This window comes from Patiria miniata, unplaced genomic scaffold (genome assembly GCF_015706575.1).
Source record: "Patiria miniata isolate m_02_andy unplaced genomic scaffold, ASM1570657v1 HiC_scaffold_27, whole genome shotgun sequence".
In the NCBI taxonomy this organism is placed as follows: Eukaryota; Metazoa; Echinodermata; class Asteroidea; order Valvatida; family Asterinidae; genus Patiria; species Patiria miniata.
Window position 1 is genome coordinate 6,357,178 of NW_024037066.1, and position 21,876 is coordinate 6,379,053.

A 21,876-nucleotide genomic window follows, 5' to 3' on the forward strand; every position below is an offset into this window, starting at 1 on the left:
AGGCTGGGGCCATATCGCGATACACGCTTTCCATTGATGGTTCTTCCATTTCATACATAGGGAGGAATGTTTATTTTAAAAGAATTACAAATTATCATTTTAAGTAAGTAGAATGAAGTAGGACCTAAAGTGTACTTTAGTTCCACTTCCCATAAAGAGAAATATGATTCTTTATGTGATAAACCTATTACAATTCGAATACAAGTTATAGGGATTATTAAACTGTTGAAATATCCCCTTGTAGTAGATATGGAACATAACATGTGGTGTGCTTAAATTAAATTTTGACGTCATTAAGTTTTTTAAATGAAATAGTTTTTAATGTAGTAAAATACAAATTTTTAGCATAATCAAATTCATTTTAGAAAAAAGTGCATTGTGTAGTCTTGTTAGGAGTTTTAGATCTGGTATTTTTTTCTCATGGTATGATTTTCTCAATTAAGGATTAGTATTTATTGTTTGGTGGAAGAGTCTAAAAATTTCAATATGGCGGCGCCCATGGTGCGGCAGGTAGCTCAAATTTAGTTGGCCAATTCCTCCTTTTTGTACGCAAATTGAGCACACACTGCTTCGAAAATAGCTTTTGCTAAAGACATAATGTTTCGGTCATGCACTGTAGCTAAATTAATATTCATAAATTATCGATTTGTACCAAAGAAGAGCGTCTTGTTTGAGAGACATGAACTCATCCGGCGGGCCGTCGCCGTTGTCGGCTACGCCAGCAAAGCAGGCTCCGGCAGCAGTGTTCAACATGTTCAAAAAGACAAGAAATCGGAAAGGATGCAAGGGAAGTTGGAAAAGATGCGCAGACGACAACAGAGACAGGATCAAATTGAGTCCTCAAATGTTAAGGCAAGTCAGTATTTTTTTCTAAAGTAGGCCTAAAATAAAATTTAAAAAGACATGAATTTTGATTGACATTGATTTATTTATGGCTATGCGCCTATCATTCAATTGTCCCCCCCCCCCCAAGCTGCCCCACCCAAGACGTGGGGATTGTCACTTTTGAAGTTACAAAATTTAGGACAATTTCCGACATACATCCGTGGGGCGCCTTTCCTGTAGTACTATGCAGTACGCCAATGCAATGGTAACTATGTTTTTGATTGACCGAAATCCCCATCCTCATGACCCTGGCATGCCTGGCACATACAAAGTCACATTAACATAGTAAGCGCGGAACCAGATCAAGATTTGTCATGGTAAAAATGCAATTCAATTGAACTAAATTTGTTTTATTGTCTACATTAAAAATATAGAAATTTGGTGCCCACTGATGTATCTTATTCTTATATAGCCCCATAATGTGGCCAGTTTACTGGACTGCCTCCGTAAACATAGGCCACACATCCGCCATCTTGGAATCTGACTCGGCGAAATTTTGAAAGTGATTTCCACATTGCGACTTCAGACCCAGTTCATTTATGCTTTAAAAATACACTCACCCTCCTAATAACAAAATTGGAACCTGCTGCCAGTGTCAGTTGCCCAGCTGCTGCGTAATTTACGATTATTTCTGGAGCCTTCTTGGCAACTTGGATTCTACCTCCATGGTCCAACTGAACAATGCCCTCGCGCAATATGCAATATGCAGGGATCGTTCACCTGTCGATGTCAATCACGCGTGCAGGATAGGCACGCCGCAGGCCTGGTGGTAGTCTGGTTCCCAGACCTGACAATTATTCCCGACGCTCACGTCTAAATAAGGCGGCATCCGAATCAACTGTCTAGAGCTAGGTCTAGGTCCACGCCCATTGAAAATACGTGAGAACGCGCTGACAATAGACCTAGCCGTAGCTCTGAAGCCCGTTTTGGACACGACGTCATCAGGAATAGTCAGAATCTTTTGGTCTGGGAACCGGACTACCACCGGGCCTGCGGCGTGCCTCCTGCACGCATGATTGACAGGTGAACGATATCCCTGCATATCGCATATTGCGCGAGGGCATTGTTCAGTTGGACCATGGAGGTAGAATCCAAGTTGCCAAGAAGGCTCCAGAAATAATCGTAAATTACGCAGCAGCTGGGCAACTGACACTGGCAGCAGGTTCCAATTTTGTTATTAAGAGGGTGAGTGTATTTTTAAAGCATAAATGAACTGGGTCTGAAGTCGCAATGTGGAAATCACTTTCAAAATTTCGCCGAGTCAGATTCCAAGATGGCGGATGTGTGGCCTACGTTTACGGAGGCAGTCCAGTAAACTGGCCACATTATGGGGCTAATTCTTATAATACACATATTTATAAACAAATAAAATAATGTAATAAGTCCCCCAAAATACTCACTGTACAATGTTCAGTGCAGTGCTGGTTCAGCAATGAAAATGATCAGGCGAAAAAATGTTGCATCCTGACCCCACTTTTTTCATCATATATTATCTCAATGAAGTTTCATAGCTATTGCAAACATTTTGAAAAGACATGAATCTGGGACTGAGAAACGTTTCCAATGTTGTTAGCAAATACTTTGAAAAATGCTCTCAACTCTCCATAGACTTTGTACACGACCAAAGAAGTGGCGTCTGGATAATTCTTTCCAAAGGGGTGTTTCTACAAGCAAGCTTACTTGTAGCACCATGGATGTTTCCAAAAATACACACTGGACTTCCTCCGTGCGCATGCTAAATTTCCTGAAATGTTGTGATGACGATTATGCCGAAATTGAAATCTATTTTTTCCCTCACTTTATATGGAAGCTAGTACATGCCTGGTTAAAGCAGGGTTGGCGATTTTTTTTTATTTTTTAAAAAAAAAATCAAGAAAATCAGATTTATTTGATTTAAATCAGATTTTTTTATTTAAATCAGATTTTTTTTATTTCTTTAACTTTCAAAATATTGATTTGTCTAAACATGTGTCTAAATCTCCCCATGCACCCTTACACCCATCACAAAGGAGTTTACAGGTTCCTATAATACCCATCATCCACAAAACTCAATAAATTGATAAATGCTTTTGAAAAAAAATTGTATTGAATCAGTGTTTAAAAAAAATCACTTGATTTCTTCCACATGTAGTCTACATTCATTGGTTCAATTGTACATTAATACTGAAGACACTTTAAAGGTGCATTGCTTGATTGATACAGCTGAGATACGTTGTGTGTGGATATGAATGAAAACTTGATTTATGGTACCTGTACATGGTATACAAAAAAAATACGACAGTTCTCCATGGGCATGTTGATTTCATAAAAATGCTTCTAATTTCAAAACCGGCGGCACTGATCCTTGTGTAACTTATAGTGTGTGTTTGATGATCAACGGTGGAGAACAGAAATCAGGCCTTACACCATTAAAAGGTTTTATATAAATCTCAATCTAAATTTGTAGGGAGAAACGTCAGGAATAAGACTATCAATTGGAACTTTTAATACACCTTTTGATGGTTCATGTAAGCCTACACCAGCACAGTTGATTCACATTACTGTAAACAGATCTATGTAATAATTAAAGCATGGAGCTATAGATTGAAGCAAATGTGAGTGTGCTCTCTTTAAAATTAAGAACTTTGAAGAAAAACTTTTAAACTCAGATCCTGACTTAATCAAAACAATGAATTTGTGTAAATTTTTGCAAAACCTAAATTGAGTCGATGGGATGAAGTAGGGGTGTTTGAATGTGTTAACAACATCTTACACTTTGTAATTAAGTGGAATCAGTTGATTTAAATGATTAAAATGACCCTCAATAAATCGAATTCGCCAAAAATAAGACTTTTACAAAAAATGATTTAAATCAGTGATTTTTATGAAAAAATCATTTGATTTAAATCGCGATTTAAATCAGTCAATCCTGGGTTAAAATGCAGGAAAAATCTACATTTGCCCCCAAATTACAGGATAACTAGACATCTAGAGATATAAAATTCTATTTTCCTGGTTGTTTACAAGGCAAGTTTCTACCATGTAGAAAATATAAAGTGAAAAAAACAGTATTGATTTTGATTTCAGTAAAACAAGTTTACCTCACACAAAGCTAAAAAAAATTCAATCCAGTCTCGAGTTCCCTAATTATTCACCAGATATTATTGTGTATCTTTCCCCCAAAGTTGTCATGATAGTGTTTTTCCTAAGTAATTCCCATTTTTTGTCAAATGTTTTTGAAAATTTGGACTTTAAATTATCCCCTACATCATCTGTCCTATCTCAACCCCACTGCCCCCCCCCCCCTTGATCCTCATGCACCCACACCACACTCCTTTGTTCCATCATAAACAGGTAGGATGATTTATGGGCCACATCAAGCATTTTTACTTTAACAGCTAAATGTAAGTTACAGTGACAATTACCTTTCGTGTAGTGTACAAGACAATGATATACCAAAGAGGAAATATGACTTTGAATCCTCTGCAATACACAGAACATGTTTTAAAATACATTTCCACAAGTATTCATGTAGGTGGTTGGGACCGTTCTACAACTTATTACACTGCCTTTTCAGCTTTCTACATTTTTTTTGCTGTTCCCAGAGAATGAAAACTGCAAATAAAATATATTTTATATATTCAGCTGGCAGGCTTCCCGCAATAAAACCTTGAAATACCATTAACTCAAACTCTATACTACATGTAGGCACCTTGCCTGGAACCATCCTGAATCTTCCCTGCGTAAAAACAACAACGTTACAACAACAACAACAACAACAACAACAACAACAACAACAACAACAACAACAACAACAACAGCATTTGAACCTAAATTTACTGAGAATTGGCTCTTCCTTCAAAATCTTCCAAACCCAACCTGGTGGATTTTGAAAGATCCAGTAGCAATATGTGCCCTAATTTCTCTCTGGTGTTTTATTTAGACATGTCTAACAAATCTCTTAATCAGAAATTATTTAGAAGTTGGGTTTTCCTGTCACTTACATTTTTTTGAAGAGAACATACAACATTTGCTTTTGCTGTAATTTTCAGAAATTGATGGATTTGGGGGGATTAGTATTTTATGGCAAATGTTGTTACACTGGCTTGTTTGAAGTTTTGTGTTCGTAGATGCTGAAAAACCAAGAAAACAATCACGTTCTTGTAGTCTGGTTCCTTGACCCCACTTAAGATAAAACTAAGCTGTTTATAGACTTACGGGAATTGTAAGGTCAGGGAATCAGTTTTAGCTGGCTTGTACCTGTTCAGAGGTGTGTAATTGATTGCAAAGAAAATGCAGAATAACTAAATATGATTAATTTTTTAGCAGTATTTGAAAAAAAGGCAGTTTTTTTCCCAACGCTGGTCGGCTGACCAGGGTTGGAAATTGATACAAAATACCACTTTAAAAAAAAATGACAGCACACCAGGTGCCAGGATTGTACAGGATGATTTAGACTGTCATTCACTAAACAACCCAGTAAGGTATTTCTTCATAATTTGGTAGTTTTGTTTTTTGATGTTTGCAAGTGTTGTAAATTCTCTTTAAAGGGAAAGTACAACATTTGCTTTTGCTGCAATTTTCAGAAATAAATGGATTTGGAGGATTAGTATGTTAAAGCAAATATTGTTAAAATGACTTGTTTCACGTTTTGGGCTTGTAGATGCTGGAAAAACCAAGAAAACCATACATGTTCTTGTAGTCTGGTTCCCTGACCCCACTTAAGATGAAATGGAGAATTTATAGACTTTGGGGAATTGTAAGGTCAGAGAATCAGTCTAGCAGGCTTGTACCCCTTGACAGTTGTGTAATCAATTGCAAAGAAAACGAGGAATAACTAATTATGAAAAATTAGGAGCAGTTTTTGAAAAAAGCCAGTTTTCTCCAACGCTGGTCTGCCGACCAGCGTTGGAAAAATACCATTTTTCTTGAAAATGTCAGCACACCAGGAGCCATGATTTTACAGGATGCTTTAGACTGTCATTCCCTAACAATCCAGTATGGTATTTTGTGATAATTTGATCATTTCGTTTTGTGATGTTTGCAAATATTGTATCTTCCCTCCATTGCAATATTGTTATTCCTCCATTGCAGAATAGAACAAGCCAGATACTGTATTCACAACTAAACTTATGATGGAGTGGACTCTCTCAGGTCAAACGCATGCTAAGTGCCTTCAGTAAACAATAACCCATGCAAGTCTATACGTCATGTATTCACTGGGTGTCTTTGAACTTTTGGCGTGGCCGTCAATCCAGAACCAGTTTTTAGAATGGTCATTCCCTATAAGGACAGTGGGCTGAAGTTGTGATTCTTCACACTTATATGTTCATTCATTGGAAAAGCAAATTTTATGCAACACACCAGCGTTTAGATCAAGTTGGCAGGTCACTGAGTAAACTGAACTGTGATGGGTAGTTTCTTCAAGGGTGTACTCAATTGGGCTTGTGTCCAAGGCTTTTAATACTTTCAGCATTTGAACATTGGGTTTCCAAATTTGTGTTGGATTGAAAAACAGGATGAGCAAGTTTCTAAACGTAGCATGCATTTGCAGTTATCAAATTGGGTGTTCTAAATAGCCTAAGTACAGGGTTGTCAAACCATGCATGCCCAACCATGTTTGCTGACTCCTAGCCTGTCAATAGAGTTTTGATAATTTGTGACCTTTTGTGTACCCAAGGCCGCACTTCCATTCGTTCACAGTGAATATTTGAAAGCCATATATAATGGCATGTCGTGGTCATTGTTAGATGCAACTTTGGCAGCGCACAGTATTACATGTATATGGGTTCTTGCTTTTCCTGTGGTTTCAGATTAAAACCAAGCAGAGCAAATCTTGGCAACCCAAGGAGGTCGTTACCTATGATATACCAACCATGCCTGGTGAAAAGAAAGGTACGTGTTGTATTCTTCTTATTCAAATAAATGTTGGTCAACTTAGTAACTTTAACCATAGAGCAAGGCACGTATAAATGACAGCATTTTTATCTGTTTGTATGAGCAATGGGTGTTTTAACATTTCATTGAAAAAGAAAAAGGAATTTTCTGTACTTTCTTTTTGAAACGGGCACCTTGTTAAAAGTCTTAAAATATTCTTAATTAAATTTAAAGCAATCTGCATCTGAAAATAAAAACTAATTAAGGTTTTTTTGTGTTATTAGCTAACAGTATTTATTAGCCTCTTAGTTTAGTGATTTATTATTAGAAGTATAGTTTTGCATGTGTCTGTAATAAAAAAAGTATCCAAATAAATGAGTTATTGTTCATGTTTATTTGTAAGTAAAAAGAGACTACTGTACATATGAATGAAGGAAATGATTTTTGATCTGAACTCTTGAAACCTTCCAGATACCAGCGTGCCTCTGCCAGATTCCTACAGCCCCACGTATGTTGAAAGCTCATGGTATGAGTGGTGGGAGAAGATGGGCTTCTTCAAACCAGAGTACAGGGTATGTCAACCTTCATGTAAGCCGTGTTTACGTTTGTTTTGCCCAAATTTTACCAAGATGGTGGTCGGGGGTGTTAATCCCGGGGGAAGTGGTGGATATATTCCCCTCCCACCAGGGGCATGGGCCATTTATTCATCCCCCCACTTTTTTTGTGATGAGAAACAAAAAAATGCGGATTTTGAGTTTCTCTTTTAACAACATCCTAATTGTATTAAATAGGGTAGAAAAATGGAGAAGAAACAATACAAATGCATTAATATGTCGTTTTGGTTTAAGGCACATAAGCAAGTATACCTAAGATGTGCATTTGTATCAGAAACAGCACCCTCTAGTGCAATGTGGTGTCCAGCTCCCCGCCCCTCTCCCCCACCCCTCCCCCACCCCTCCTCCCCGCTTTTTTAATTTCCACGGCCAGGCACTTTTAGGATTTTGGTCATCCCTCATCCCCCCCACCCCACTCGCCTACACGGATTTACGCCACTGACAATGGTCAAAACCAACATTTTAGAAGCAATTCCTGTCTGGTACATAAATCAATTTTTTTTAGATGCGCTTTTAACAATGTTTTTCATTTTAATATTGTCCGTGTTGATTTCTTGTTTTTGATAACTGAAGGATCATTTTGTTCTTTGCTTGGTTTCACTTCAGGCCAGTGGGAGTGCTGACATCAAGCCTTACGTCACCTGCCTGCCTCCTCCCAATGTGACAGGCACACTGCATCTTGGCCACACGCTCATGGTAGCTATTGAAGACAGCCTAGTCCGATGGTAAGAATCTCTTTCAAGATTTCAATCTTTGTTTCTCACCATCTAAAGAATTTTTATTAAAGAGTCCCCAAAAAATTGGTAAGCTGGATAGAGAGATAGAGAGATAGAGGCAGGTTCGATTCCTGCTTCATTAAAATCTGTTCAGTTGTTTCTTCATTGTTTCGTTTGAAACAGTTGGAACAATCGTTTGAAACAATTGGAACTATTCTTGTTGAAAATATAAATTTTAGTTATTTCAATTGAAAACCGAGTCTTTACTGAAGGAAGCTTATGCTTTCTAACTGTGTTCCTCAAAACAAAAGTAGCTAACATTAGTTTACTGCATAATTGAAAGAATCTAGTGAATAAATATTACTTGCTCCTTTGTATGAAATTCTGAAGGGAAGACAAGGCCTTCTTAGATGAGCTGAACCAAAAGGACTCAGTTTCGGACACTAGTGACTCAGTCAGTTAGTGCCTCGGTTAGTGACTCAGTCGGTCAATAGACAATAAGCTGAGCCTTCAGGTCCTGCAAAAACAACCAAATATGGTTGTTCCGACCAAGGGCGTCAATCGCTTCTCAAAAGTGGAGGGGGACAAACCTTGATGAGCACTTATGCGAGCGCATTGTGCGAAGCCCTAACGGCGTGGGGTTCGGGGCCCGCTTAAGGGCCCCAAAAATGTTGGATTCTAGATGCTCTGCTGTGCAATCTGAGGCAATTTCTGACCACTAAAACCAGCTATAGAATCATTATAGTAGGCTACACATTTTTATTCAAGGACGAAAAAATCACCCTTACTCTAAAAATATCCCCCTTACTTTAAAAGTGGGGAAGGGGGGGGGGGGGGTGGGGGGACTTGTCCCCCAACAATTGACGCCCATGGTTCGGACAACTTTGGACAAAGGTAGATTTTTTGGTAAATTATTTTCCGTATGTTGTCACAGGCACAGGATGAGAGGGAGACCGACGCTGTGGATACCAGGCAGCGACCATGCCGGCATAGCCACCCAGATCATGGTGGAGAAGTCACTCTGGCAATACCACCAGAAAACCAGGCATGATCTAGGCCGGGAAAAGTTCACGGAAGAAGTGTGGAAGTGGAAGAAGGAGTGAGTTTTTGCTGGATTCAAAACACCAGCCTATAGACCTTTATCATGCTGCCACCATTTCAGTCATGTTCCCTGTATCCAATAACAGTACTGAATGATAGTGTTTTTTGTGCAAAGAGGAACCAGACTATTTTTCCTTCCAGCCTTGCTTTATGTTGATTTGAATGGGAAAAATCAAGATGGTTGCAACTTGATAGCGGTCTATTGTTTTCGGACTGACTGATTGTCTGACTGTCGACTGACTGACGGACTGAGTTACTGGGTAAATAATGACTTAATCAGAGTCACTCTTGTCCAGATTGAGTCAACAAGCCCTGTATTGTCTTTATTAGGCTTAATTTGAACAAATTATCAGTGTAGGGGATTCCTTGACTTGTGACAGGATTTTTGTTTTTCTTTTTTAGAAAAGGAGATGAGATTTACCGACAGCTGAAAAAGCTTGGTGCCTCCTTGGACTGGGACAGGTCAAAGTTCACCATGGATGAGGTATGTCTGCCTTGTTTTTGGTCTCGTCCAATTCTTGAGTTCCTCCTTCATATTTTTCAAACCAGTTCTGATCAGTTCCTTGCACAATCTTGGTAAAGTTACCTTAACAAGAGTCTCCCCATGCCTCATGTAAAATTCATCCTAATCATCTATTCAAACTTTGCTTTCAAACAGTACAAGGTATACATGTAATAGCAGCATTTTGGTTGTGTAGTCGGCGTTGTACAATGAGCCCCTCACAAGTCCAGTCACAAGTAACAGCAGATGAATAGTCGCAAAGGAATGCTTTTCTCAAAGTTCATTTGAATAGCTTCTGGCTTGACATGGGACTGCATGAGTTGTGATTTCCTTATGAAGCCTGGTTCAAACTCGGGGCGAAAGCAAACGCGAACGCGAATTCTTGTCGTCAGGGTGTGTTTTCGCGATGCGAATTCGCTCAAGTTGAACACATTTCAATGTTCCCTGACGTCAAGTTCGCTTCGCATTCGCATTCGCGTGGAGTATGAACCGGGCTTAAGGACTTGTGATGGATGTGACCACAATACCAACCGTTCTTTACGTTTCTTGCGTGCCGACAGGACTATGCTCGCGCAGTGAGGGAGGCCTTCATACGACTCCACGACCGAGGGACCATTTACCGCAGCACCCAGCTAGTCAACTGGTCCTGCTCCCTCAAGTCAGTCATATCCGATATCGAGGTAAAATACTTGAAAATGATGATTTAAATAATTTCACCAAAAAAGAAATGAAGTACAATTACGGAGCTTAAAAGTTACTTTCAGAGATTTTGTTGGGCTGGAATTTGGCCTTAAAACACACCTGCAGTGTTTTTTTTCTGCACAGGAATGTTATGAAGCTGATTTCTCTATTGACTTTTTTGTCGCAGGTTGAGACCAAATCCATAGATGGCAGAAAAGCATTGCCGGTACCTGGGTATGCAGACCCTGTGGAGTTTGGTACCCTGACTCTGTTTTCCTACCCTGTACATAATTCAGGTGTGTATGGACAGCTTGACTCAGTAAACAAAAATGGGTGCTGACTGTTGGCAAGTAAGAGCAAGTTGAGACAAGGACTATAGTTAAACCTAGTGTGACTAACTTCACTCGCACACAGGATGGTTCGTGTGAAGTTTGCTCAGGAAAATAAGACATTTCTCCACTGCGTTTAGCCGAGTACATAAATTTGTTAAACTGTTTTTCTCTGCTAAACAGAAATTTGTTGATGAAAGAGTTCTTCCATTTTAATGTCTTTATTTCTCAAAGACGAGAAAATCACCGTGGCAACCACCCGCCTAGAGACGATGCTAGGAGACACGGCATTGGCCGTTCATCCCGACGACACGAGGTACCTCCATCTGATTGGGCAAACCGTGGACCACCCCTTTATGAAGAGGTCTCTGCCAATCGTAGCAGACCCTTCGGTAGTCCGAGAGTTCGGGACGGGTGAGTGACTGGGGAATTTGATTCTAAGAGCCTTCATAAAGCTTTCAAAATCCTCTACTGTACATGAATCCAATGGCTTACTCTTTCTACCTACCAAGTTTCAAGGGGCATCAAGCCCAGTGTGAAGTAATAGTGGCTGGGCTTTACCTTCCTCAATCCTACAAATCCTCCACTGTGCAGGTATCCAATGGTACAATCTTTCTACCTACCAAGTTTCAATGGGCATCAAGCCCCATGTGAAGTAATGTTGGCTGGGCTTTACCTTCCTCAATCCTCCAAATCCAAGTGCAGAAATCCAATGGCACTCTATGTTTAATACCTATTAAGTTTAAAAAAGTATCAACTCTCCATGTTGAGAAACAGTGACTGGACCCTTTTTCAATCCTGCAAATCCTTCAACTTTGCGTAGATTTGCGTATTTTTCAAGTAACTCGGTTTTTCTGTTGACCTTAGATTTTTGCTTGAACTAATATTTTTTATGGATCGTGGTTCGAACATGGTTAAAACCATTATAGCACACAACCAACTAAAATGTTCAGCCTTGTGCAGAGTACTGGCACTTTATCCTGGAGGTCATGGGTTCAAATCCTGCTTGCTGTAGTCACAGGTATCACTAGCCCTACTATTGTTTCAATCAAGTGCCGATAATTTCTTGTGAATGATTTCCTCTTTTCCATTTCCTCATAAAAAGGGGTTGTAAAGATCACGCCCGCCCACGACTTCAGAGACTACGACTTTGGCCAGCGTCACAACTTGCCGTCCGTCACTGTCATTGATGACACTGGTCGCATGACAGACGACTGCAAAAAATTCAAGGTAAAATCTGACTGGCAGAAAAATTGAAAATTACAGTACAATGGAGAAACAATTACCAATTTAAATGATTAATGTGAGGTTTTGTTATAAATCCCCCCACAAAATTGTGCCAATTTAGTTTATATGCTTCTTGGTGTGGTGCTGAAAGTGTTTCTGGTAACATTCAGGGCATGAAACGTTTTGAAGCGCGGAAGGCCGTGGCAGACGCTTTGAAAGAGAAGAAGTTGTACGTGGAGACCAGGGATCACCCGATGGACGTTCCACTCTGCAGGTAACAATGTGAAGGTGATATCTATCTAACATTTTTTTTGTGTGCACAAGACTCCCTCAAGATAAAAAGGGAGACTTGGGAGAGACCACTGAGAGAGACATTTGAATGCATTGCTGACGATGCCTGACGCTCACACAAAGATAATTTGGCTTTGTGCACACTCAGAATAGAATTAGTTGAGTGTATGTTGCGCCCTATGACTTGGTTTCTTAAAACACAGGAGTGTTTCTTAAACAATGAGTAAACTTGATCATTTCTCACTTCTCAGACGATCCAAGGACATTGTTGAACCCATGCTTAAGACCCAGTGGTTTGTGGATACGAGCAAGATGGCTCAGGACGCTGTCGCATCAGTCGAGACCGGCGAACTAAAGATTGTCCCTGAAGCACACAAGAAAGTGTGGTACAGTTGGCTGAAAAACCTCAGGTAATGCACTGAAAAGTGTTCAAATGCTAAAATAAAAAATGCACCAAAACAAAGCAAAAACAAAAAAAGGTTAAAAAGCCATAGCAATTCCACTCTTTTACGTGAGTATGAAGCCATTTTAAAGTGAAAATTCTGGATATGATTTGCCTAAGATGAAATAGATTAAACCTTCGTGAATTTGAAGCACAAGTTCTTATTCAGATGACTCTTATTTGTATTGTGTTCACTTTTACTCTTTAGCAACCATTTAGGAAGCGAGTGGATTTGAAAGCTTATCTTTGAACTTAAAAAAAAAATGGTTTTAAAAAGTGTTTTTACCACAACATTGCTGTTGCAGAGATTGGTGCATTTCTCGTCAGCTGTGGTGGGGCCATCGCATTCCGGTCTATCACATGACCATCAAAGAGGAAAATCACAGTCAACAAATGGTGAGCATTGGGACGATCAAGGGAATTTAAAAAAAGAAATTTTGGATAATGAAACAAGGATTGGGGTGGGGGGGAAGTGATAGAAAGAGCCTCCTGGTAAAAAGTTTGTTTCTGAAACATGATAACTGTCATTTTGTGACCTTTTGGAATTCTGTCCATTCCTGGTTGCTTAAACTTAATTTAAGAATACATTAACCCTTACCCTACTAGACCCTCCAACGCATGCCAATATGTGCCTCAAGAAAATCTCCTATGTTTTTTGCATGGCCCTCCAATATCTGCCATGTCATTTCAAGGGTAACTGGACAGGCACTCCAATACATGCCACAGAGAACAATGAGAGTCCTCTGATAACAAAGTGAGTGCCCCCAGCTGGTCAGTATCAGGCACCCTCCAGGGCCTCCAACTCCTGCCAATTGGAGCCTTCACTGCTACATCAAAGTATCCTCCAATAAACTGCAGCTGGAGGGCATTGGCATAACCAACTGACATGCAGTAAACTACCCTCAGAGAGTAAGGGTTAAAGCAAAAAAGTAGCTTGGAAAAAGAGGTTATACTCTGTATGTTGTGTATCGTGCAATTTTTTCACTTCTTTTATAAATGGATATATCGTGCTTTGAAAATAACCTCTTCAGTTTTCTCACTCCAAGCTAAGATCCAAACTTACCTGGTGACCATAATAAGAAGCCATTTCCTCAGTCAATATGAAGCATGTGCACAGGTTGTACACACATACTCGATGCTCCTTTAACCAATAGCATGTTTTCCAAATTGAGAACCAAACGGCAGTTTTCATATTGTTGTTTTAAATATTGTGCCTCTCTCCCATTAAATACAGGAAAATTGCTGGGTCGGTGCCCACACAGAGGAAGAAGCTATCGCAAAAGCAGCTCTGAAATTCCAAGTTCCTGTTGAGAAAATAGAAGCAATGCAAGGTACTACATCTTTCAAATTTCCCCTTGTTACGGTTTTGTCTTTGCTCTTTCGGGGGTAGGGGTTGATGATTTCGTAATTTCGGACCTCAAGCAACAAATTTGTATAAATTTCAAGAAGGCAGCTTTTATCTAATTGTTAAATTTATTTCATCTGCATATCCAATTTTATAAGGGAACACATTGTCATTTTACATCAAAGTAAAACTGTTTTCATAAAACTAGTTCCATTGAACATCATCTGCTGAATTTGTCTCCTTCTGTAGATCCTGATGTTCTAGACACGTGGTTCTCTTCCGCCCTGTTCCCGTTTGCTGTTCTCGGCTGGCCAGATGAGGTAAAAGTACCTGAATGACTGTCAATCAAAGACTTTTCTAACTTTTGGTGGTGAAAGGTTCCTTGCCAGATTTCAGTGATCCAAGCATTGGTCTCAAACCTCAATGTTTCTTGGTTTTTTTCTCTTCCATTTTTTAGACGGCAGATTTGCAGCGCTACTTCCCGACGACCATGCTGGAGACCGGGCATGACATCCTGTTTTTCTGGGTGGCTCGTATGGTGATGATGAGCGGGGAACTCATGGGGAAATTGCCGTTCACGGAGGTGTGAGACAAATTCAAATCACTCAGCATCTGTAGCTGCCTGTCAGATTTTTTCTGCTGCACAGTTTATGGGGCTTATATTTCTGGTAATAACAGCAAGGGCTCCTTAGAAAGTACAGGGACTGTATTCACGGATGCCTGAGGAAAATTAAAAAAACTTCAGTTGAAGGAGAAGACGATGAAGAAGTTGTGGTCAATTTTTGGGGGTGGGAGGAAAACCCCAGATTTTATTGCAGGGAAACCCACAGAATCAGGTAGGGGCTGACAACCACTTCAACATGTCAGCATTGGGGGGGGGGGGGAGGGGGGAGGGGATAGGGGATTTGAACCTCGGTCACATACAATTGAAGGTGAAGGGTAAGGAAGTACATCTCCGCCAAGCCTTCCTCCCCATAACTGCCCATGATCGTGACTAGTAACGTCTGATGAACTTTCTGTGTACAGGTTTATCTGCACTCTATGATCAGGGATGCCCACGGACGCAAGATGAGTAAATCACTGGGCAATGTCATCGATCCGCTAGATGTGATCCATGGAAGCTCCTTAGAGGTAACTTTAAACTCCTCAAAGCTGGGAAACCACAAAAAGTATCACGAGTAGCAGATCTGGGGGGGGGGGGGGGGGAGGAGGGAAAGAGGGGTTGCAACACCCCCCCCCCCTCCAGCTGCTGACTATTGCTATGATACTAGTAAAACTGGGGTCAAGAATGCTCAAGTTCCTAAAATTTATTCTCAAATTGCCTTAGAATGCAGGAGAAAGCATTGTAGATTTCAACATTTTCCAGTGGGGAAGTGGGGGGATGTCCCTGGACCGCCTTAGCAGCACGTGCAGCACACCTTCACTCAAACCCCCCTCCCCCCCCCCCCCCCATATCAGCACCCCCGCCCATACAATTTCCTGTAAAATGTTTGTATTTTGTTTTTCCTTTTTTTCCCCAGGATCTCCACAAGAAGCTGATGTCTGGTGTCAAGTTGGACGAGCCAGAGCTGAGCATAGCCCTCAAGGGTCAAAGGTCAGATTTCCCCAATGGGATACCAGAGTGCGGGACGGACGCGCTGAGGTTTGCGTTGTGTACCTACAAGGCACAAGGTGAGGTTGGCCAGCCCATTGATATAGAGGGCGCTCTAACAATATAAAGTAATTTTCATGGATTATTTCAAATTCAAGCACATTACAGAGGTTCAGATTTGACACACACACGAAAACTGCTGTTTTTAGCTTTTTTTGCTTTTTTTTTTTGCTGCCTTGTACACTGATTGTGGTAATGCTAAGTTTACTTTCTGGTTGTTATCACGAAGTGGTGTTTGTTTTGCAGTTGAGGATCTGAATCTTAATATCGACACCGTTTTGGAGTATCGTCGTTTCTGCAACAAGATCTGGAATGCAACAAGGTTCACATTGAGTCGACTGGGCCAAGACTTCACCCCTCTCCCGCTTCCTGAGGTAAACTCAGAAACTGGCCAGTTTTGGAATCTATTGACAGGCTTGTTTGGTTAATTCCCTTGATGATATAAGATTTAGGATAAGATATAAGATAAGATTATAATATTTAGGCTTTGCATGGTGGGGTATCGGTATCGTTTCGGTTTGCGGTAACACCATGTGGTAATAACTACTGCTTAGAAGATATTAGTTCTGAAAAGAACTTGTCCTGCTTATTATCAACTTTGCTAAGTAGTTTTTTGTTCTGATAAGAACAGTCCTGCTGTAAGTTCTAAATTGCTCTAAACTCGACTAGCCTGCTCTAGTCATCGTCAAGAGACGATGACTGGAGCAGGCTAGTCGAAACGTTGAGACCAAAGACAAGTTCGTTTAGAACTTACAGCAGGACTGTTCTTACCAGAACAAAAAAACTACTTAGCAAAGTTGATAATAAGCAGGACAAGTTCTTTTCAGAACTAATATCTTCTAAGCAGTAGTTATTACCACATGGTGTTACCGCAAACCGAAACGATCCCTTGATGATCTTAACTAATATTTCTTCATCACGCATCTGCCTCTGTTCATATTCAGAATTGTTGGTTACAATTCTACAAGCACTTGTTAGGAATGTTTGCTTGAAATACCAAAAGGCATTTTGATGGCGTTGAATTAAAAAAAAAAAAAAATTGTGTGAGTTTTCTGAGTGTCCTGTTTCTCTTGTAGATTGCCTCTGAGTTACGGCCCATGGATTGCTGGGTCTTGAGCAAGCTATCAGTCGCTACGGATGTCTGTAACAAGGCTTTAGAAGGCTATGAGTTCCCAACTGCCACAAGCGCTGTACACCAGTTCTGGATACAGGCCTTCTGTGATGTCTACTTGGTGGGTGTCCAAAGCCAAATTTATCAAGCTTGTGATTGAGTTGCAATTGACTTGTGACTGACTAGTTATTGACTTGTGATGGAATTGTGATTGTTACTGATTGACTCACAATTGATTTGTAATTGACTCGTGATTGACTTGTGATTGCTTGTTATCTACTTGTGATCAACTTGTGATTGATTTGTGATTGCTTGTGAATGACTTGTGATTGTCATATGACTGACTTGTGACTGACCCCTGCTTGACTTGTGATTGTCTTTTGATTGACTTGTGATTGCTTGTGATTGACTTGTGATTGATTTGTGATTGCTTGTGATTGACTTGTGATTGTCATATGACTGACTTGTGACTGGCCCCTGCTTGACTTGTGATTGTCTTTTGATTGACTTGTGATTGCTTGTGATTGACTTGTGATTGATTTGTGATTGCTTGTGAATGATTTTGTGATTGTTATATGACTGACTTGTGACTGACCCCTGCTTGACTTGTGATTGTCTTTTGATTGACTTGTGACTAACACACATTGAATTGTGATTGACAACTGATTGAAAACCGATTGACTTGGGATTGCTTGTGATTGACGTTCAGTTGACTTGCGATTGTCTTGTGATTTCCTTGTGATCGACTTGATTTCAACTCAGAGCCACACTCTGCATTGTCCCTCTATCTCACATTGGGTATTGAACTATCTTTGTTTATTCCTGTCTCTGCTTCATCTTGAAGGAATCTGTCAAGGGTGTCTTAGCCTCCGCAGACCAGCCGTCAGTCTTAGCAGCCCAGCACACCCTATACCACTGTGTGCATGCCGGCCTACGCCTCCTCAGCCCGTTCATGCCTTACCTGACTGAGGAGCTGTATCAGAGACTACCAAAGGTCAAAGGTGACAACTGCCCCAGCGTGTGCGTGGCAGAGTATCCAGCCAGTGATCATGTGAGTTGCGTATTTTAACCTAACACCCTCTGTTTTTACAAATGATTAATTCCCCAGAGATGCCGCTTTTCAGGTTTTAACCTGAATTTAGGGGGGTTTTTTTTCAAAAAAAATATGACAATTAAAAGTGTTGGATTTGGTCTGAAGCATCTAGAAAACACATTTTTGAAAGGAGGTTAGGGTAGTTTCAGGTTTTTATAGTAGTGTTTCAGGCTTTTTATTGATATATTGGTGGCATCTCTGATTCCTTGGCGAATTCTTAAGACCTTTAATACAGTAGGCGCGGTTGGTGGCATCTTTGATTCCTTGATGAATTCTTAAGACCTTTAATACAGTAGGCGCGGTTGGTGGCATCTTTGATTCCTTGGCGAATTCTTAAGACCTTTAATACAGTAGGTGCGGTTGGTGGCATCTCTGATTCCTTGATGAATTCTTAAGACCTTTAATACAGTAGGCGCGGTTGGTGGCATCTTTGATTCCTTGGTGAATTCTTAAGACCTTTAATACAGTAGGGGCAGTTGGGGCGGAACAGGGAGTACATGTAATAGACCAAGTATTTTGGGCCATTTCAGGGAGTAACAGGTTTAGCTGGAGCATTGTTTTGGCATTTTCAGTGTAAGTGCTTAGCTACACACAGAGCCAATTTAGCTTACGTGGTGTCTGTTTAATCTGTTGTTCTCCAGTTTCCAGCTAGAGATGTGGAACTTGAGACAGACGTTGAGTTGGTTACGGAGGCCGTTCACACCATGCGCTCCCTCCAGAAGGAGTTCGGCATCAAGATGGCCAAGGCCTCAGGTTGGTAAAAATACTAGCATAAGCCTTGTTGCTTACATGTCTGTGGAAATACCTTTGTTTAAAGATGATATAAATTATTATTATTATTATTATTAATCATTTCTGGTAATGAAACCAAGGATTCCTTAAAAACGCCCTGGGCACTGTAGCTCGCAAGCCTGAAGAAACCTGAAGAGAGGAGACAATGAAGAGAAGTTACAGTTTTAGAGGTGGGAGGAAAAGCCCAGAAGAATATACTGAGGTAAACCCATGGAATCAGGCAGGGACTGAAAACCCAATCCACATATTGGCCCGGGCGGGATTTGAACCCGGGTCACAGCGGCGGAAGGCGAGGAAAGTACCGCTATGCCAACCTGACCTTATTCAACGGAAAATCTGTTGCCTGAGTTGAATTTCATTCACTCGGGAGGTAACACACCAAGTATACAGTGGTTATATGTCGGTGAGGGGCAAAACCTTAGATTGATTTACATCCCCTGACGCAGAATTCCATCTTATGAATAGTTGAATTTCTTGTTTAATAACTGTTTATATAACAAATTTATCTCTTTTAATTTTGTTCCTCTTCCCACAGCTCAAATTGTTTCTAATGATATCGCAACTCAAAACGCGCTGGAGAGGTTTTCTGATACTATCACGTCCCTGTCCCGCTGTTCGGATGTGGCTGTTACAACAGTCCCACCACCTCCCTCCGGCTGGGTGTATGGTTTGATGAACGATCGAGGCACGGTGTATATCAGTATAAAGGTAAAATATGGTTTGAACATCTCAAAATGAAAATTGAAAAATCGTTTACAAAATTGTTGGAATATAAAATATGAAAGATTTCTCTTTGGGAATTGGGTTATGAAAGTTACCATTTTGATTATTCAAAAGGATTCAAATTGCCATGGCAACAGTTCAGATGATGTGGTCAGATTTTCTTTGCACATCTAAAAGTTGTCGTAAAAATTGCCCATCAGGTTTTTTATCTATTAAGTTTCAATATAATTTGGTCCCCCAGTGTGCCTTTTGTGCCATATCTCTGAGAGTTCCCAACTCGAAAAAGGTTGTTAGATAATTGTTTTTCTTTTGCCAAACTCTCTGTTCAGGACTCGGTAGATGTGCAAGAGGTAATGCATAAACTTAGAGCTCGAAGCAAAAAGCTGCACACGCAACTTGAGAACCACCAGAATTCAGCTGATGGCGACATTTGCAGCGAGAAAGTACCGCTTAAAGTCCAAGAGGCCAATAGACAAAAGGTGCCAAGCTGAGTTTATCATGAATATGCATGAAAGGTCATAGGGTCATGGGACATTGTTGCTTTTTTTTGTCTTTGACTAGTTGCTGATGTGGATTGTGGAATATAGATTATTGGGGATCATACAGGATTTTTTTTCTATCAACTTGAACATTGGAGGATTTTGAAAATGGAGGATTTTTTTATTTTTTATTTTATAAAATGGCCGAGTAATTATATTTTTAATCTTGCAAATGAAGACTTTCAGACAAATTGTTTAAAAACTGTTCTATTGCTTGCTTTTTGTTGTACAAATTATTATGGTAATTTTACAATATCATAATTTGTCGATTTTCTCTTTTCACCTTTTTTTATAATCTTTAGACACATCGTTTGCAGTCGGAGTTGCAGAAATTGGAGGACACAATGAAACAACTGGCAGATGCCAGCTGACAGTGTGAAGACAGATGACCACCATTTTGATTTTTTTTTAATTAGACATCTTTAAAACTTGGGTTTTTTTTAACAGCTTGGACCATTTAAGCTTGTGCTTTTGATGTCATATACATTTGTTTTTACTTCGCCATTAGCGTGACTGGAAAATCAACTCTGTGTGATTTAAACCTGTGATAGTGAACCATATGATGCATATATAACTCAGTCTATATACGAAAGGCAATGACATTTATTGGTAACTACGCAAAGTAAAACTGGTTCCTTATTATGAGTGCATATGTCCCTGTGGGAGATTCACAGGCTACCAGTCAAAGGCACCACGTAGAAATGTTTCACTCTCAACAAAGGCAAAATGTCACAGTATAAAACTTAATATGCCCCAGTTCCTGAAATTGGCATAAACACACTGTGGTTGCCTGAAGCAACATGCCGAAAAAAAATTGTTCAAAATCCATATATTTTAGAACATTTCTAATTTTGTCATATTATCTGCTGAAAGGTTATATTTATTTTTACACTATTCAAGTTTTAATAAAACTTAGTGACTCGCTCTCACAAAAGAACATTTTCACTCATTCTAATAAGTAAGGGAAAAGTTGTTTTGAAAATGATTTTTCACCAAAGCAAACAGTGAGTTTGTGGGTTGACTTGGTCAAGAGCAAATATATTTTTGAGGTCTTGGCAAACTTTTATCGATCGGCTGATCTGCTGAATGCTAAGCAGAAAATGTTGCTTAGCCAAGTTAAATTAAGCACAAAGCAAAAATCAGGGCCCAATTTTCATGGCTTGCTAACCACAGAATTCCGCACTTACGATCATCATTTTGTGCTAACCGCGCTATAAAAATTCTGTGCTAAATCTGTAAGCACAGAATCCTTAGTTAGTGGATGTATGCATGTGCAGCAGCTGACATTCCTCGCTAACCCGTGAAATAAGCTTACCTTAAGCAGGGAATGTTCTGCTTCAGTAAGCAGGGATGTTTCGCTATAAGCAGGGCCACGAAATTGGGTCCAGGAGAGAGCAAGAAAGTCATAAGAATCAATTTCCTTCACTGGGCTTGTTTTTATGGTATCTGTTCTTGTACAGAAAACTTTTTTGGTAACTTTTTTTGATGGAAAGAGTGCTTCTGAGCCTTGTTCTGATAAGCAGCTCAGTGGGGAAAAGTATTTGTGCAATTATTGTGCCATACAGCAAAAATCCAGTTTTAGTGATTTGAAAGTTACTTTTGATGCATAAAATGCATTTTGATTCGTTGTCTCCATACAGTTTGTCAAACCAAGTTGTGACATATTCACTAAAATAATCTGAACTTTTGGAGTTTCGGCTGGTTGGTGACATTTGATAATAAAATGTTGAATAAAACCATTGATTGCTATAATCTTTTGTGGTTTTCATTTCCTGTTTATTTCACTAAAGGCACATTGGAATATTTTCAATTACCAGGAAGTGTACCTATTGATATAATAACGAGAAAACCCTTGTTTAAGGTGAAGATGGGACTGGTACCAAATACCTTGTGAAATTACTCCGATTGAAATGGTGTCATTCAGAAGAAAACAATCATTGAAGGTAGTTTTAAAAAGTGTGCCCATGGGCATACTTTT

General features: G+C 39.9%; 1 protein-coding gene across 1 annotated transcript; it reads left to right on the plus strand.

Annotated features, from left to right (window-relative positions):
* Positions 1–482: 482 nt before the first annotated feature.
* LOC119734373 (valine--tRNA ligase-like) lies at positions 483–21,653 on the plus strand. Its single transcript, XM_038207865.1, has 25 exons — positions 483–852; positions 6,678–6,759; positions 7,213–7,313; positions 7,962–8,080; positions 9,006–9,170; positions 9,575–9,656; positions 10,235–10,354; positions 10,543–10,651; positions 10,919–11,098; positions 11,790–11,914; positions 12,082–12,185; positions 12,454–12,612; positions 12,950–13,040; positions 13,879–13,975; positions 14,239–14,309; positions 14,447–14,572; positions 15,016–15,120; positions 15,510–15,660; positions 15,887–16,014; positions 16,717–16,872; positions 17,596–17,802; positions 18,486–18,597; positions 19,172–19,344; positions 19,689–19,838; positions 20,201–21,653. Exons 1-25 carry the CDS (start codon positions 598–600, stop codon positions 20,267–20,269), a joined length of 3,237 nt encoding a protein of 1,078 aa, XP_038063793.1. The 5' UTR covers positions 483–597; the 3' UTR covers positions 20,270–21,653.
* The last annotated feature ends 223 nt before the right edge of the window (positions 21,654–21,876 follow it).